Raw genomic sequence first — 18,789 nt, 5'->3', positions numbered from 1 at the left:
ATTCGGTGGAGCTCTCGTCGGAGTCCCATTCGCGGCACATATGGGCATCGCCGCCCTTCTTCTTGTGGTACCTCTTCTTTTCTCTCCTCTTGCCCTTCTTGTCATCGCCCCTGTCACTATCACTAGATAGTGGACATTTTGCAATGAAATGACCGGGCTTACCACACTTGTAGCAAACTTTCTTGGAGCGGGGCTTGTAATCCTTCCCCCTCCTTTGCTTGAGGATTTGGCAAAAACTCTTGATGATGAGCGCCATCTCCTCATTGTCGAGCTTAGAGGCGTCGATGGGTTGTCTACTTGATGTAGACTCCTCCTTTTTCTCCTCTGTTGCTTTGAATGCAACCGATTGTGCTTCGGGCGTGGAGGGGCTGTCTAGCTCGATGATTTTCTTTGAGCCTTTGATCATCAATTCAAAGCTCACAAAATTTCCTATTACTTCCTCGGGAGACATTAGTGTATATCTAGGATTTCCTCGAATTAATTGAACTTGTGTAGGGTTAAGGAAAACGAGGGATCTTAGAATAACCTTGACCATCTCATGGTCATCCCATTTGGTGCTCCCGAGGTTGCGCACTTGATTCACCAAGGTCTTCAAGCGGTTGTACATGTCTTGTGGCTCCTCCCCTTGGTGAAGCCGGAAACGATCGAGCTCCCCCTCGATCGTCTCCCGCTTGGTGATTTTGGTCACCTCATCTCCTTCGTGTGCGGTCTTGAGCACGTCCCAAATCTCCTTGGCGCTCTTTAATCCTTGTACCTTGTTATACTCCTCTCGACTTAGAGAGGCGAGGAGTATAGTGGTGGCTTGGGAGTTGAAGTGTCGGATTTGGGTGACCTCGTCCGAATCATAGTCTTCATCCCCCGGTGATGGTACCTGTACTCCAATCTCAACAACATCCCAAATGCTAGTGTGGAGTGAGATTAGATGATGCCTCATTTTGTCACTCCACATATTATAATCTTCACCATCAAACATAGGTGGTTTGCCTAATGGGACGGAAAGTAATGGAGTACGCTTAGAAATGCGAGGGTAGCGTAGGGGAATCTTACTAAACTTCTTACGCTCATGGCGCTTAGAAGTTACAGACGGCGTGTCGGAGCCGGAGGTGGATGGCGACGAAGAGTTGGTCTCGTAGTAGACCACCTTCCTCAACTTCTTCTTCTTATCACCGCTCCAACGTGACTTGTTGTGTGAAGGGGATCCCTTCACCTTGTTGGTGGACTCCCCGGATGGAGCCTTCCCATGGCTTGTGGCAGGCTTCTCGCCGGTCCCGAACTCCCTCTTGGCGGATGCTCCCGACATCACTTTGAGCAATTAGGCTCTAATGAAGTACCGGGCTCTGATACCAATTGAAAGTCGCCTAGAGCGGGGGTGAATAGGGTGAATTTGAAATTTATAAACTTAAGCGCAACTACAAGCCGGGTTAGCGTTAGAAATATAAACGAGTCCGAGAGAGAGGGCGCAAAACAAATCGTGAGCAAATAAAGAGCGAGAAACGATGATTTGTTTTACCGAGGTTCGGTTCTTGCAAACCTACTCCCCGTTGAGGTGGTAACAAAGACCGGGTCTCTTTCAACCCTTTCCCTCTCTCAAACGGTCACTTAGACCGAGTGAGCTTCTCTTCTCAATCAAACGGAACACGAAGTTCCCGCAAGGACCACCACACAATTGGTGTCACTTGCCTTGGTTACAATTGAGTTGATCACAAGAAGAATGAGAAAGAAAAGAAGCAATCCAAGCGCAAGAGCTCAAATGAACACAAATATCACTCTCTCACTAGTCACTATTGATTGGAGTTGTCTTTGGACTTGGGAGAGAATTTGATCTCTTTGGAGTGTCTAGAATTGAATGCTATAGCTCTTGTAATGTGTTGAAGGTGGAAAACTTGGATGCCATTGAATGTGGGGTGGTTGGGGTATTTATAGCCCCAACCACCAAAAATGGCCGTTGGAAGGCTGTTGTCGCATGGCGCACCGGATAGTCCGGTGCGCCACCGGACACTATCCGGTGCGCCAGCCACGTCAGCAGACCGTTGGGGTTCGACCGTTGGAGCTCTGACTTGTGGGGCCTCTGGGCTGTCCGGTGGTGCACCGGACAGGTCTGTAGACTGTCCTGTGCGCCAACTGCGCGTCCTCTATCCTCTGCGCGCGCAGGCGCGCATTAAATACGTTGCAGTCGACCATTGCGCGCGAAGTAGCCGTTGCTCCGCTGGCACACCGGACAGTCCGGTGAATTATAGCGGAGCTGCCTCTGATTTTCCCGAAGGTAGCTAGTTCATCTTCGAGTGCCCTGGTGCATCGGACACTGTCCGGTGCGCCAGACCAGGGTGCCTTTGGGTTGTCTTTTGCTCTCTTTGTTTGAACCCTTTCTTGGTCTTTTTATTGGCTTATTGTGAACCTTTGGCACCTGTAGAACTTATATACTAGAGCAAACTAGTTAGTCCAATTATTTGTGTTGGGCAATTCAACCACCAAAATCAATTAGGAAATAGGTGTAAGCCTAATTCCCTTTCATGCGGCCAAGGCACGACGGCTTCGGCTTAAGGCAGCAAAGAAGGTCAAACATGATGCCGAGGCGAAGAGGAAATGACTAGCAAATCCTTGATGATTTATGTCACGATTATGGCTATATGTTAAGGTCATAAATGTATTTTTACTCGGGCTACGTCCCGTGCCTATAAATAGGTGAACAGTAGTGTATTGGATGAATGTCACTGTTGGGACCGACTGACACGTGGTCAGGTGGGCCCAATCACTCAAGGAGGGAACTCAGGTGTTCAACAAAACAGTAAGTAGGGAACTGTAGCATATTGTTAAGCGTGTCCTATCCATGTATAGTGAGGGGGTATTTATAGGTAACCGGGCAGGTGGGTGTGTCGCCTAAGTACTGTTATGCCCCCGGTTACCTACTACAGCTCTAGAATGCCCCCCTTACAGGGTCATTACAGTGATGAGAAGTACAGTCTGATTAAACAGACTACAGAACCTACCCCGAGGAGGGGATTACAAATGGGCCCTAAATGACGACAGAGGGCAGCATGGGCCCCACCATCGAGCGGCATGGCCTTCACCCACGCGCGACACCCTTTGTCCTACGAAGACGAGCCTCCGACCTCGTCAAGACTGTCGTCGTGCAGAACTATCCAAGCTGATGGGGACACCTTCGCGAGACTATAACGAGCCAGTTTTTAAACAGTACAACCCTTCGCTCCGACGTCTCCGGCAGCTCTGGTCAGAGACCTCAATTCTGATACCAGTTGAAGTACCCTTCACTTCCTACACAGTACCGGTCGAAGTACCCTTCGTTTCTTGCATGGTACCGGTCAAAGTACCCTTCATTTCCTGTACCTATGACAAAACCTGTTCGATGGATGTTAAGGGTCTGACCGAGGGGGAGGTCGGCCTTCGCTCCAACCCCCAAAGTCTTTTTCGGGAGATGGCCGAACACTACCCTTGTCAGGTTGAAGTGGTCCTCGGGGGGGAGGGTTGAAATATGACCATTGGGAGGTGAAGTTTTACTATGGGGCAGTTGGCTTCTCGAGGCGCTTTATCGGACCTATAAAGACTGGTCCCGACCGAGGTGGGAAATCGTTTACACGCTAGCGCAAAGAAACCTTGGCTTCTTCAACTGGGAAACCTACTGCATGCATTCCACTTCTTGTCGCTGGTGAACTGGCCCGCTTGAAGCAAATACGTAATGTCATCTTCTTTCTCGTCGTCGTCTGCCGCAACTGCACCGTCGAGTGCGCCGTCGTCGGAGAAGACAATTAGTGATTCAACGGTGGTAGTGGAGCTATTGCCAGGGCACATGGTGGAGTTTGGGATGTCAAGGACTTACTCGAGCTGCGTGTATAAGATGCAACGCTTGGGGTATTTTGGGGATGGTGTGGGGCGCACTCTGGGAGCCAAAGAGCTCCTAGAGTCGAAGGGGGAGCTGGTTGTTTTTGAGGCATTCTTCACTGCTGCCCTTCACTTTCCTGTGCATCGGTTTGTTGTCGAAGTGCTACAGCGTTTTGAAGTTCAAATTCACCATGTCACACCGAACGCCATGGTGGAACTGGCAAAGTTTATGTGGGAAGCAACTATGTATGGTGGAGAGCCCTCGGTTGAAGTCTTTGTCAAGAATTATTGCCTCCATTGGCAGAAGAAGGTTGCTAGCGGAAAGATTATGCAATTTGGCTCGTGCACGTTCACCCCGAGGACTGGGAAGACTTCGGGTGAAGTTGTGGAACTTGTTCCGCGCTCGAAGAACAAATGGAAGAATTGGTGGGATTTATGGTTTTATGTGACCTTGAAAGATGCCGAAGGCGTACAAGGGCTGCCTCCGTCCATACTGTGCTCGCATTGCTACATTGCCTTTCCGCAGTTTAAACTGAAGAAAGGAGATGTGACCGAAGATGCCCTTCACCTCGCTTCTAAGATGAGAAGTGGTCGTGACTTAGTGTAAACACTATTAGGGTACTAACATGCTAAAATAATTTTTTCCATCAGATCCATCATCTATGGTTGAGTGCAATCTCGCCTGGTCTCAGACTATTTTCTAAAGAACCCCTATATTTTCATGGAATAGGGTGTGTCATCCTTAGCTAGGTGGAATTGCACTCAGTCGTAGATGGTAGATTCAATGGTCAAGATTTGTTGTTAGCATGTTACCACCCTAATCGTGTTTACACTAGATATGTTGCCTTAATTATATACCTTAAAATTTCAGTTGGTTTGATGTTTGTCTCTTTCAATAGTCCATGTATCTAAACAATGTAGGACGCTGAAGGACCATAAAATTTCAGCTTTGGCTTGTCCTTAGTATTTTGCCTTCTCAAATCCTCCTCCGTCCTTTTGTGTCCCAACAAACCCATCTTTGAGACCACCATTGGGGTCTATCTTCACCAAAGTTCTTCAAATAACTCTTGTTTCGGAGTGAACAAATGTATTTCAGGTACACGGCTAACAATAGACGAAGCTAGGCCTCGACCGAAGTGCTATCAAGAATAGCTGAAGCTATGCAAGGAGAAGCTTCGTTCAGCACACACGGATGACAAGGATGAAACTCAAAGCTGCAAGCTTCAGCACGAAGAGGCTTTTCACACGATGAAGTTCGAGACTTGTGTTGCAAGAAAGGAGAAAGGACAATGTTGCCCTGGTGTCATTTGTAAATCATGTTTGTAAAACCTTGAGGGCATGAATGTAATTTTGTACGAGGCTGTTAACCTTCCCTATAAATAGATGAACAGTGCCATGTATAAATTCACCTTTTCGAGGGCCATAGTTTTGTGTTGCTTAGCCTTCAAAGAACCTTCGTGTCACCTTGTGTTAAGGAGCCGAAGGTATGTTTGTAAACTTAAATGACATAAAGGAAGATGGAATAAAAATGCTAAGGCATATGAGACGAGTTTTACACTCCATTGTGCATTGTTGTTTCATTCTACATAATTTCATTTACATCTCCTTTTGAAGACCTTTATCCTTCACATTAATGCTTCAAAGTGTCAAGTTAAGGACGAAGGCTCTCGTATTTAACTTGTGTTGCCTTGATTCTCAATGCCGTAAAGGGATTGAAATCAAGTATTCAACATTGGCGCCCACCATGACATCATCATAAATTAACCTAGTTAGTCTTCATCCTAAGTTAAAGGACATCAAAGATGAGCGGAGAGAGAACACCAAGTGAGATGGCTCATATATACTTTTTCCCATCTAATGTATCTTTTCTAAAGGGGTGTTTGTTTGGGATTATAATCTGCTCAGATTATATAATCCAACAATTTATAAACTAAGTGTTAGTTCAAAAGTTGTTGGATTATATAAACTGGGCATATTATAATCCCAAACAAACACCCCCTAAGCCTCTTTTGTGCTCACACGATGAGATTTCTTCACTTGGACAAAAGAGAGGTGAGAGGTTATAGAAACCATCAATAGTATTTAAATGATATAATGGTTCCAAATAAGAGGATGATCCATTAGCAGAAAACTTATGATAATTTAAATACTCACTCGTTAGAACAGTGTTCATTCAAATTATCTTAGGTTTAACAAGATCTGTATAAAAAGTATTGCAATCATATTTAAATTTGGCATGTACTTAATTTTTGTACTGAAACTCTTTAGAGTTTTAAATTTTTATTATTTTTATAAATATAGTCAAACTTAAGTTAGTTTGGCACTGCTCAAGCATATAATTATATTTTTCTAGCACTACAGAGAAAATGCACAACAGAGAAAAAACATAATAATTTATCCGTATACAATCACATTTCTTTTTTTGAAAGGAATAGAGGCAAAAGATTTGCCGCTCCAATATATTAGAAGGGTGAAAAAAGTACAAGCAGAGACCCACTATCAAGAAGAAAAAACTAGAGCTTGGGGTAGAAAACTGAAAGAAAACAAAAAATAAGACGCACAACCCCACCAACTGAACAAGCCTACACTTCTACTGAAGAGCGAGGATAAGATGAAACTACACAAAGCTTGTTCAATGGTTGCCCTTTAAATACTAGATATTCCTCCTCCGACGAGATCTTTCACCAACTGAACTACATGTTCTGCCGTTCTTTGTTGTTCTTCAAAAATCTTGTTGTTTCTTTCCAACCATATTCTCCACCAAAAGTAAATGAGAGGGCTATCAAAACTTTTTCTTGACTGCTTGCTACAGAGGTTCCTTAGTCTTCTCCACCAAGCATACAAGGATCCTGAATTAGGGTACTATTCAGGAACCACATATCATCCCAAGCCAAGATCATGCTCCACACTATTCCTATGAAGGGGCAATCCTTACAAAGGTGGGTCACTGTCTCAGGAGATGAATTACATAGACAACAGATTGGGTGCAAGGCCATCCCCTTTCTGATGGTTGTCTGAAGTTAAAACTCTGTTGTGTAATAGTGTCCACGCGAAAAACGACATTTTGGTTCGGTCTTTGCTTTCCAAATGGGGCTGATTTTAATTCTACAGAAGTTCATTGTGAATTGAATTTTATATGCACTACTTGTACTGTATTGCCCATCCGTCGTCCATTGCCAAGAAATGGCCTCCTCCAAATCATTGAGGTCTTGTGTGCTACTTATTGCATGCCATAGGGAGACGAAATGTCTCACTTCCTCCTCCTGAGTGTAAGGAGAACATAATTGTATCTAGTAATTGTTCTAAAGAGCTTTGAACACGGTGACATTCTTCCTCCTTGCTTTCTTGTATAGACTTGGCGCAATAGTCCTCGGTGCCCGTCCTTCAATCCAATTCGATCCCCAGAAATCTGCCATTTTTCCGTTGCCAATGTTCACAATGGTGGATGCATTGAAGAGATCCACATCAGTTTTGTCACATGGTAATTGCATGCCAGCCCACGCTTTTTCTTTGACCTTCCATCGCAGCCACAACCATCTTAGTCGTAGCGGTCTTACAAAACATTCCAGGTCCAGAATACCAAGGACCCCCTATTCTTTGGCAAACAAGTTGTAGACCAGTTGATCAAGCAGTGACCCCTGCTAATGATTCTAGATTATTTCCTTTCCAAAGAAAACTTCTTCTTATCTTATATTATTTAATTCTTTTATGCAACCATTTTTGTGCCAGAAAAATCGTTAGATGGTAGATAGGTTGTGCCGGCAACACTTAATCAAGGTTTCCATATCCGCCTTGGAGAGGAGCTTACCTTTCCACCCTGCCGGTCTTTTATTGATTTTATCAATTAGCAGTTGAACGTAAACTCTTTTAACATTTCTGAAGTGAAGAGGTAGTCCAAGATACTTTCTAGGGAATTTTGAATATTTTCCAGGGAACACTTCCATCAAATTTGGTCAAAGAGTTTCAGGGTAACGAATCGGGAAAATTTCAGTTTTATCGAAATTGATCTTCATACCTGAACACCTTTCAAAAACTTCCAAAATTCTTTTCAGAACTTTCAAGTCCTCCTTATCTACTTTAACAAACACTCCTGCATCATATGCATAGAGAGAACATCGTAGTTTTGCCTCTTTTGGCAAGGACCGCCCTAGAAGCCCAGCGTCGGCCGCCATCTCGATCATTCGATGTAGAAGGTCCATTGCTAGGATAAACAGAAAGGGAGGTAGCGGATCTCCCTGACGCACCCATGCATGTGCTTAATTGCATTTGTTTGTTGCCCATTGATGATGATTTTAGAAGAAGAAGAACCTAAGATTGCGGCGATCCAATTTCTCCACTTCTAAGTGAATTCTAGAGCTCTCAAAACATCTAAAAGATATGCCCAATCGAGGGAATCGAAAGCTTTTGATATGTCAAGCTTGACAAAAAGAGCAGGCTGGTTGTTCCTATGGACCTTTTTTATCACTCTCTATACATAAAGGAAGTTATCTTGAATTGATCGTTTTTGGACGAACACGTTTTGTGAGGTGGAGACAATCTCATTAATTCTCGGTGCTAGTCTATTTGTCGAGATCTTTGTTATTATTTTCATGAAACTGTTGATGAGACTGGTCAATCTAAACAGTTCGATCCTGTCAACACCCTCCCTTTTTGGTAAAAGAATGATATTTGCCTCGTTAACCAGATGCATGTTTTTGCATTTGTGGTGGTAACAATCATTAATTGCTTTTGATAGATCGTCTCTAATCAGCTCGACACAACACTTATAGAAGAGTCCTATGAAACCATCTGGCCCGGGAGCCTTTTCAGATTGCAGCTCCATTACCAGTTTTTTGATCTCATTATCAGTGATCATATAGTCCAGGTCGGATAACTCAAAAAGAGTGTAGCCTAAGTTGTCCCATCAAAAGACGCTATGTCTTGCACCCCTCCTGCTAAGAACTTTAAGGAAGTTTTGTTGAGCCTCATGCAATTTGTCTTCCTGACTAGTCAATAGTCTGCCTCCACGATCAAGTGATCTAATAAAGTTTTTCCTTCTTCTGTTATTTGCCATGAAGTGATTTTTTTTGTGTTAGCGTCTCCTCGATTCATCCAGGCTTGTCTAGAATGCTGTCTAGCTCTTGACTTCTGAATTGTCACAAGGCTGAGAATTTTGATTTTAGCCTTTTTGTAAAATTTAACTCGTCGTTGGATAGTCGTCTAGATTCTTGCGCCTTCTCCAGAAGGGTGAGGATGGTCTGAATGATTGCTAGTTGCACTTTGATATTGCCTACTATCTTTTTTCTCCAACACTTTAGTCCTTAGTCGTGCGAGTCATATTCACATGAAGACAAAGGATGGTGTCTGCGGGGTTCACTCTAGACGTCCAAACTTGCTAAACCACCTCTTTGAACCCATCAATTTTTATCCAGAAAGCTTCGAATCTAAACCCCCTATAGGAGTTAAAAGTAGAATGACCCTGCATTATTAAAGCCTATAAGAGATAAAAGTAGAATGACCCTGCAATATTAAAGGGCAGTGGTCCGAGGTCATGGTACCAATGGCCTGTAGGTCAGCCTCGGGGAAAGATCATGCCACTCCGTTGTCGCTAAAAATCTATCAATTCTAGACATCATAGGATCATCTTGTTCATTTATCCAGGTGATTTTTTTCCGTTGAGATCAAGCTCTAGCAGCTGTAGAGAGTCAATTATGGAGTTGAGCCATCTCATTACTCTTCTATTGATTGACCCTTTGTTTTTCTCCCTCGCTCTCCTTATCATATTGAAGTCACCTAGAATCATCCTTCAGAGTTCATCATATTACGGATATTCCATAGCTTAGCAATGAAAGCTATTTTCTCATTTTCATGTGGAGGGCCATATACTCATATGAGGTCCCACTCCGCGTCCTCCAAGCGGGAACTGATTTGAACAGATATTGAACAAGCTGATGCATAAGAGATAATATTTATGTCAAAATAATCGGCACATAGGCAATTAGGATTCCACCCGAGGATCCGAGAGATGGCAAATGGACAGTCTAAGATGCTAGCTTGCAGCCCACAGTTTCCCTTAGCAAGTTGTTATTCCAGTTTATTATCTTTGTCTCCTAGAGACAAACGATGGTTGCTCCTGATGAGAGGATTGGTTGCTTCACATTTTCCCGTTTAGCTGGGTCATTCAACCCCCTTATGTTCCAAGAGAGAATAGTGCAGTTGGTACTCATTAACCAAAAGGGGCTCCTCTACTTAAAAAAATGTCACAATAGGAAGACAGTAAAACGAACACAGGTTCGGACCATCCTTCCATAGACAACATGCATCATTGTTCTAGAAAGGAACAACACACACCTTACAACCAAACTGAAAACAGACGGATACACATGCAGTGGTAGCCAAGGAATTGGGATCCACTACCCAGACGCCAAACTGCCAAACAATGCAGTCCTCATTACAAACTGGACGACCCACAGACAAACGCACTAAACCCACCAAAATATTAAAAAATGACTCAGTTCCCCATAGCAACCTTGAACGGTACCACCTTGCTACCCTTCTTCTTGGTCCCTTCCTTCTCTTTTCCCTAGTTTGCCAGCTCCATAATTGCTTCCATTTGTTCATTGGTGAAAGGCCTTGTGAAATGACTTGCAAGCTGCTCAAAATAGTCGACCTGGTTATTGGAATTCATAGCATTTGTTTTTGGCAATGATTTGTAGCATAATTATTTAGCTTGGCAATTAGATTTTTTTGGGCTTTGGCTATGGCATCTTGATTATGTCAATCTTTAATTTTTTCTTTGCAACAAGTCTAACACTAACTCTCTTACTAGTAAAGCTCTCACATTTCATTCAAACTCACACCGCAACTAATATTTTTGAACCTAACTCCATAACTTATACCAAATAAGCAGGGATGGATCCGGATACTTATTTCGATATTATTTTTTTGTCTTTTTTGTTGGACTCTAAACAAATAACATATAGAATTTGCTATATAAATTTATATTCTTGTTTTAGTTGTTTTTAGCTTTGAGCCTATTAATATTCATAGAGAGTAATCTTTAAATTTGTTCTATATTTTTTTAAATAATTGATATAAAATTTGGATATAGATATGAATACAAATTCAGATGTTTTTGTACTTTTTTTTATTATAGTGAGAAAATAATGCACACAAAAATTATACAAAATTTTATTCTTGTAACATGATTTATATCTATATTAAAAATATTCGATTTGACATATGAATGTTTTAGGAACATCCCCACAATTGTTTGAAATAGAGATTAATTTCTGCTGCATTTTATTCTGTGTCAGCCGACAAAATGTACTGTGGTGCAGAGGGAACACCGCGAGCTGTGACAGCAGGGGTGGTGAGGAAGATTTTAAAATCCGCCCGCGTGCTACTTCGAATCTCCGTCTCCTCCGACATTCACTGCCCGATGGCGATGGATGTAGGTTCCACCTCCAAAGGCGCCTCCTTTTTCGACGCCTTGATGCCTTTCTAGGACTAGGACCAGTCCGAACTGCTCGTGCTCCCTCTTTCCCGTGCGCGCTGCAGGTTGGTCGATCCCACCTGGCGGCCTCCGTGATTGCCGGTGAGTCCTTCTTCCTTTTTTTTTTCTTCGAAGCACGTTTTGGATCTTGGTGGCGGAATGCTGCTGTAGTGCTTTGTGCTCCAGCTCCTGGTGGTTCCTGGGATTGATTCTTGCATGGTTAGCGGCTGCACTGCGTTCGTCGGCCATTTCTCAAAAAGTATTTCAGATTCCCTTTCATCCAACATTCATTTCATCCCGTCTCTCTTCCTGGTGTCGTTTTTCTTTCTTCCTAGAATCTGCGTATTGATTTTCTCCTTCCCTTTCCAGATTGTGGAATAAACTATATACGAAATCATTTCTTCTCTCTTTTGCATCAAATCCATCCCAAAAAAATCTGGTTGCAACCACTTCGGTTTCATGTTTTGCCCGTAGCATTTTTTCATGATCTTTGGTTATGATTTTTATTTACCACGGATACCCATCAGCATATCACACACATATCGCTCTTTTATTTGGGTTTTCAGTGCTTTCTATGCTTTTGAAATGATGATGACCATTCAATTTAGCATCAGATAAAATGGCATACTGGTATGATATTTCTTTCGCCATTTTTTTATAATTTCTTCTTAAAAGACCCAAAATATTTTCTCTATATTACCTGAGAACTTATTGTAACATAATGTAAATAACCTTCGGTAAGGTGAAATGGGGAATAACTGAACAAGGTCTGACTCAGCAATCTACCTATAGATGGTTAGAACAGTGTTATACATTTTGTAGAATGAATTAGGACAGATAATTTTTCAATCTAGTTGTTTCCTCTTGGTACTAGACTGTAGTTTCTTTGTCCCTCCCCAATCATGTGCGCCTTCCTGTTCTTGATATGCATTCCTTCCCAAGTTGCAGATTGAGCATGCTGCTTCGGAAGCTGAAATTGTGTTCACTGCTTTATACTGAATTTTCACGTTCTTAAGATAAGATGTATCAGCTATGCATCTTTGTAATCTGCACCTACTTTAAATTGTAGAACACTTTAAAATTGTTTGCAGTGAACATATCTCAGTTATTTTCCAGCATGGTGATGTCACTTAATATTTACTGTTTTGCTCTCTGTCAGACAAGTCAGTGTCTTTCCAGACTGGAGATGGGGACTATGTTTGGAGCGTGTGTTGGCCCAAGTGAGCTTCACTTGAGGAAGGAACTTACTGCTTTGCAAAAGGCGCGCTGCTTGCAGGACCCTGACACTTGCTCAACATGGAGATCACCTTTGAGTTCTAGGTCACTGGTGGCAACTTCAAGGATTACATACAACGGTGGTATTTCTAGTAATTTAGCACCAAAGCACAATGAGTCACCTTGTGCACCTCCAAACACTGATAAGAAAAGAAGAAAGGTTTATCTCTACAATTGGAGGCAGAATTCTTATAAATCTAGTGAAAGCGGAATGAAGATAGATGAGGATGTCAAGCAACCATCTGGTGATCTAAGCCTGGACAGTCCATGCAAGTCTAATGGGGTAAAGTCCAAAGGTGATGCATATCTGGATCCTCCAGCCAGCATCTACAATGTTCAGAGTTCAACATCATGTACTCCTGTCAAAAGAATAGCTAGAAGGAGAAATGGTGTTTTGTCCAAGAAAGGAGCAGTCAGAAACCAAGCTATACCGAAGTTGTCAGATCTTCAGGTTAACTCTGGTGAGCCATCTGAGGATACTGAGAACTGCAACTCAGAGGCTCTGGAGATACTTCGAAGAGGCTACTTATCTCATCCTGCATCTCCGCTATTTGCTGCATGTGGTTGTGTCAGCTCTTCAAATCCTTCAAAACTACTGAAAATAGGTAGAAGAGAGGGATCTTCCTTTTCTTGCACACCGGTTTCTACTAGCTCCTATTACAGGCATGTAAGAAGGAACACCAGCACTGTTGGTTCTTGGGATGCTAGGACTGCTACTTCTCTTGATGGTGATGAGTCTAACCAATCAGCAGTTCTGAGAAGTCAGAGGTCGCATGTCCCTTGCTATGTATCAAAGAGGAGAAAACATCAAGGATCTGAAGGAAGTAATTATTCTCCTTCACTATCCGCTATACTTCGAAGAAAAGGTAGCAGCCTAATATGTGGGAGCCAGACAATGCACAAGAAGAAGAAATCATTTGGTTCAATGAAATGGGCACATTCGAAGAAGTCTGCTCAGGGAATGCCACTTTTGGGTAATAGCTGTGATTTTGGTTCGTCGTCATTTGATTCATCAAGTGATGATCTCTCAACCAATATAGGGGAGCTTGATATGGAGGCTTCAAGCCGGTTGGATGGGAAAAGATGGTCAAGCTGCAGAAGCCAGGATGGGATGGATCTATCTGTTCATTGTGCTGATCTGCACGAGTCAGACCCGAGAAGCTTGAGCCAAAAATATAGACCAAGAGCATTCCCAGAAATTGTTAGTCAAAATATTGCAGTCCAATCACTTAGTAATGCTATAACAAGGGAAAGGATAGCTCCTGCCTATCTTTTTCAAGGTCCTCGTGGAACAGGAAAAACATCGACTGCAAGGATATTTTCAGCAGCTTTAAATTGCCTTACTACTGGAGATAATAAACCCTGTGGGGTATGTAACCACTGCACTGACTTCTTCAGTGGAAAAGCTAGCAATATAAAAGAAGTTGATGCAAGTAACAGAAAGAGTATAGGCATAATTAAGCACTTGCTGGAAAATTTGCCGCCATCTGCGCCTTTGTCCCGGTACAAGGTGTTTGTTGTCGATGAATGCCACATGATACCTTCCAAATTATGGTCAGCATTTATGAAGTTTCTTGATGAACCATTTCCTTATGTTGTGTTCATATTTATTACAATCGACCCGAACAACGTACCTCGAGCAGTTGTATCACGTTGCCAGAAATATGTGTTCTCTAAGATCAAAGATATTGACACTGTGTGCCGGCTGAGGAAAATCTGTGTAAAGGAAAATCTTGATGTTGAGCTAGCAGCTTTGGATTTGATAGCTCTGAATTCAGATGGCTCGCTACGAGATGCAGAAACAATGTTAGATCAATTGAGCTTGTTAGGGAAAAAGATAACTCCTTCACTTGTCAATGATTTGGTAAATTTCTTGCTATGATCAATCAATTCTTTTAATGACGAATAGTGCTTTGAAATACATGAAAATGAAAGTTGGTCTCTGATCTGTATTGCATTTTTCCTGCAATCTCTGATTTAGTGGACTATTTGTGTATTTTATATTCATGGATTCTGGTGTTCCCCATTGAATTCAGCACATTTGGTGTTCTATTATTATTTTTTCCAAAAATCATGTACGTAATGCACATAAAGTTAAGTAAACCTATAAAAACTCTGTCAAATTTATCCTAGATGTTAAGAAGGAAAAAACAGATAAAGTGCTCAATCTGAGGTTAATATTGTCACTGACCATATATTTGTACCTTTGTCATCTTCACCTCGTCTGTTAATGAAAACATGTGTTTTGTGAACATTGGTTGTTTCTGAAATTGTACACTGTAAAAACTAAGACATGACACTAGATCGTCCTTTTGGGGAGTTGAAATGCTGTTCAGTTTCTGCATGACTGCTCAAGTAATGGGCACGCTAAATTTCTTGCTTTCTTTATTTTAGAATGACTTTTGAGCGATATATCAGTTATTCTATCCAGATAATGACTGCAACTTTCATTTGAAAGGTTGGTGTTGTCTCGGAAGAGAAATTGCTTGATCTTCTGGAGATAGCTATGTCAGGAGACACGGCTGAGACAGTGAAAAGATCCAGAGAGCTGATGGATTCTGGCACTGATCCAATGGCATTAATGTCTCAGTTAGCTGGGCTCATCATGGACATCATTGCTGGCACCTACAAATTGGCTGATGTTGCTTGTTGTAATGGCTCAGCAGTTGGTGGTCGAAGTTGTGAGTACATTCAAACGTTCCTTATTGTTCTGTTGGTGTTTTCAGCTCATTCGTTCTTTCTTCCTCTCCATCTATATACTTTCTCATCATAAATATCATTGTTTCAATGATTTATTCTGTATCGCAAAAATTACTTCCGTACTAGGCTATTAGCAGTCATACTAGGTGATTGATGGAAATAATATCAAATCATTTTTTAGCGAACAAAAATAAACCTTCTTGGTTCATCCATCAGAATCACAAAAATGCAAGTGTGTTTTACTCCCTCCATTCCAAATTGTAAATTGTTCTGGCTTTTCAAAATATGTAAGTTTTACTTTGTATCTATGCATAACGTATATATATCTGTGTAGTAAAATCATGTACCTCGAAAAGCAGGAACAACTTGCAATTTGGAATGGCAGGAATAGTAATTTTCATGTAGTCATGCACCATGCCTGTTAAGCAGGCAAAGTCACTGACAGATTGCAGATTTGAAGGAAGCCTTTGCCTTGTTTTTAAGTAAATGAGCTAATGAAGCTGATTTGAACCTTGCCCTTCATTAGTCGACATGATCTATCTGCTAACAACTTTATTTATGCTCTGTAGTAACGGAAGCAGAGTTAGAAAGATTACAACAAGCATTGAAGATTCTTTCTGATGCTGAAAAGCAGATAAGCCTTTCAAGTGAGCGTCCCACGTGGTTTACTGCTGCCTTACTACAACTTGGGTGTGGTCATAGTTCAGATGTGAACCAACAAAAAGGCAGTACTCAAGAACACCATAAAGTAGCCAATGATGCTATGTCTGAGATAGCAAGGGAATCATCCAGCAGAACTTTTTCTCATTCATTATCTGCCTTTGGCATTTCTAAGAGAACGCTTGACTCCAAAACAATTAGTGTGCACTCGAGTCCTCAGGTCCTTGCCTCACATTCATCTCGGTTGAGACTGAATGACAACTTGGTTTATGGAGAGTGTAGGTCTGTTGATAGAGTTCCACTCAATTCTAATCAACTGAATGGCAACTGTTCCCAGCAAAGGGCCCTGGTAAATGGAATCTCAGATAGCCTTGCTCAGGTTTGGATAAGATGCATTGAGAACTGCCACTCGAAGACATTACAGCACCTACTTCTTGACCATGGGAAACTAGTATCAATCAGGCAATTTGAGGGTAAGCATGTCTTGCGTTTTTCTTGCTATCATATCAACATGGAATATCTTTAAGTAGGTTGCTTATCATTTATCAGTTGCTGTCACTAAGATGCTCAGACTTCTTTTACTGAGCAAAATACGTGGTCCTCATTGATTAGTCTTTTTTTTGGCTATATTTTTTAATACACTTAAGATCTCGTCTTCAGACATGTGATTCAGTCCGAAAGAAGTATGTCAGTGGTATCCACAAAGGTTGAAATAAATGCATATCTCAAAAGTTGAAATTGAATTAAATTGTCCATATGGCCCAGTATTTTAAATGGTTGGCTACCTATTCTCTGCTATTGAGTTATATAATCTCCATTTTCATATTTGTCAGGCCACGCGACTGCTTTTATTGCAATTGAGGACTGTGGCATAAAATCTAGAGCTCAAAGATTTTTGAGTAGCATTACCAATTCACTTGAGACGGTACTGAAATGCAACGTGGAAGTCAAGATTGGTCCACTAGCAGAATTGATGGACGGAGAAGTAACATTAGAGGCTGGTCCTAATGTAAGAAGATACGAGTCTGACGTCTTGAGTTGCTCATCAAACAGTGACCGACTAAAGGGAGCTTTAGATTCAAGGAGAAGCTCTGGTCATCCTGATGAAGTAAAGAAAGAACTGGAAACGTACAAAGAAGTTCCCATCCAGACTACAAAAGAACCAACAATTGACGACCAGCGACTGGAAAGTGCATGGCTCCAGGTTACTGAGAAGCACACACCTGGTCTGGTGGATCAGGCACTACACGATCAACATCAGGTTCTGTCTCAATTTTCTGGCAACCAACACCAAAGGAAGTCCTCGATGTCCCTAGTTGTGCCCTCAAGCCATGTAGATGAGGATCTTGCTCATCAGATAGAAGCGCTGAAGATTGTTGACAGTTATGGTTCTCAGAAGCACCAGAGTGGAAGAAGTGAAAGCGGCTTTTCCGTTTCACCAAGCAGAATGCACAGGAAGGATGACATGGTTGATTGCGACAAAGAGAGCGTGTAAGTCCTAACCTATGTTTTTTTATTACATGCTCTAATTTTAGCCTTTATCCTGACCTTCAAATTTTAAAACACACATATAATCAGTCAATACAGCTAGGCATATTTGATTTTGTCACAGATGCTCTGAGCTTGGAAAATACTCTGAAAGTCGTCATGCTTACCGTGTCTGATTCACAGATGCTCTGAGCTTGGAAAATCGAGATGCCATGGCCTTTTCCCTTGTTGGAAATCTCAAAAACCAAGGGGAGTAAAGGTAAATGTCAGATGCTCTTATCTTTCGCCGTGGCATCAGTTATCAGGTATGCAACCTGACACCTGCGTCTAATGCAGACGAAGAGGCATATGCGGGTGAAATCTTCTTCGTCTGGCAGACTTGTTTAACATGCCGATGATGATGTAGCGAGCCTGGGAGTAGAATACGTGTTGGAACGGAATTCGTGTTTGAAATGGTTCTTGTTTTTGCAAAATGACACATTGTTGTTTCAGAAGAAAAGGAAATTTGAATTGCTAGAACATTAAATTCAGCATCCTTCTCTCGTGGCCGCATATTTTTGGCCTTCATGGGGTAGGGCAGGATTCAGGGACGGAGGTCAATTTCTCCAGCAATCAGCTGCACGTGTAATCTTGATTTTGTATTTATATGTGTCCTAGTAAAGTTATTATGTGCTCCTTGTTATCTTGGGGAAAAAGAAAGAGACTATATCTTCAGGAACCTCACATGAATGAAACTGATGAATATAGATTTAAGTTACCAAATCTGGTTTCTCTTGTGTACTAATGATATGATCTTGTGTTACCTGTTATGCTTCATTCTGTGGGTGTTTTGTCCCAAGTTTGTTTTTATTCAATTCTGACAAATCTGGCCCTGTCCTATGATACGCTTACCGCTTGGTGTAACAACAGCCTAGAGGCACGATTATCTTTTGGTAAAGACTTCTGTCCGGCCCGCCGTATACCCGCACTGGCCAAGGTGTCGTTGGGTCCCTAAAATGTAACGTACCTAAAATGTAACATAAATAGTAATAATAATGATTCATGCTCAATCATCAACAATAACAAGTTTAAATAGGTCAATATTAATTTTTATTGTGGTATCCAATTACCGTCAGATTTAAATAAATATAATGTAACGTTATCAGTTAACCATCAATGTTGAAGCCTCATACCTCATCAATATTGAAAGATACTGAAATAGCATATTATCTTTATGCCCAGCATGACAAATTTATTGAACCCAACGTAATTTTAGCCAGTGTGGTCTAGGTGGATGGGATACTATGACCAAGTCTAGGTGGATGGGATACTAGGACCATGAGAAACTAGGGTTAGGTTTTGGAATTTTATTTTAT

General features: G+C 41.8%; 1 protein-coding gene across 4 annotated transcripts; it reads left to right on the top strand.

Moving 5' to 3' along the window:
- Positions 1 to 11,180: 11,180 nt before the first annotated feature.
- Positions 11,181 to 18,218, top strand: LOC100280194 (uncharacterized). Of its 4 annotated transcripts, none has more exons than XR_002265449.3 (7): positions 11,181 to 11,413; positions 12,471 to 14,450; positions 15,045 to 15,267; positions 15,856 to 16,419; positions 16,780 to 17,437; positions 17,559 to 17,693; positions 17,771 to 18,218. XR_002265449.3 is itself a non-coding variant. In NM_001361028.1 (7 exons), the coding sequence occupies exons 2-7, from the start codon at positions 12,498 to 12,500 to the stop codon at positions 17,819 to 17,821; spliced, it is 3,525 nt and encodes a 1,174-aa protein (NP_001347957.1). In that variant the 5' UTR covers positions 11,232 to 11,413; positions 12,471 to 12,497; the 3' UTR covers positions 17,822 to 18,099. The 4 variants fall into 4 exon arrangements, 3 of the variants coding, with proteins under 3 accessions (NP_001347957.1, XP_008661837.1, XP_020400606.1); NM_001361028.1 differs by having other exon boundaries at positions 11,232 to 11,413; positions 17,618 to 17,693; positions 17,771 to 18,099; XM_008663615.2 differs by lacking the exon at positions 11,181 to 11,413 and adding an exon at positions 11,422 to 11,570 and having other exon boundaries at positions 17,618 to 17,693.
- Positions 18,219 to 18,789: the final 571 nt, after the last annotated feature.

This window comes from Zea mays, chromosome 10 (assembly GCF_902167145.1).
Source record: "Zea mays cultivar B73 chromosome 10, Zm-B73-REFERENCE-NAM-5.0, whole genome shotgun sequence".
Taxonomy (NCBI): Eukaryota; Viridiplantae; Streptophyta; class Magnoliopsida; order Poales; family Poaceae; genus Zea; species Zea mays.
The sequence above is the reverse complement of the archived record's forward strand: the minus strand, read 5'-3'. Positions and strand labels throughout refer to the sequence as shown.

Coding starts and splice junctions, on each gene's coding strand:
- LOC100280194 (XM_008663615.2), top strand. CDS start 12,498: ATGGGGACTATGTTTGGAGCGTGTGTTGGCCCAAGTGAGCTTCACTTG. Junction 15,268..15,855: donor AGCAGTTGGTGGTCGAAGTT/GTGAGTACATTC, acceptor TATGCTCTGTAG/TAACGGAAGCAGAGTTAGAA. Junction 16,420..16,779: donor ATCAATCAGGCAATTTGAGG/GTAAGCATGTCT, acceptor CATATTTGTCAG/GCCACGCGACTGCTTTTATT.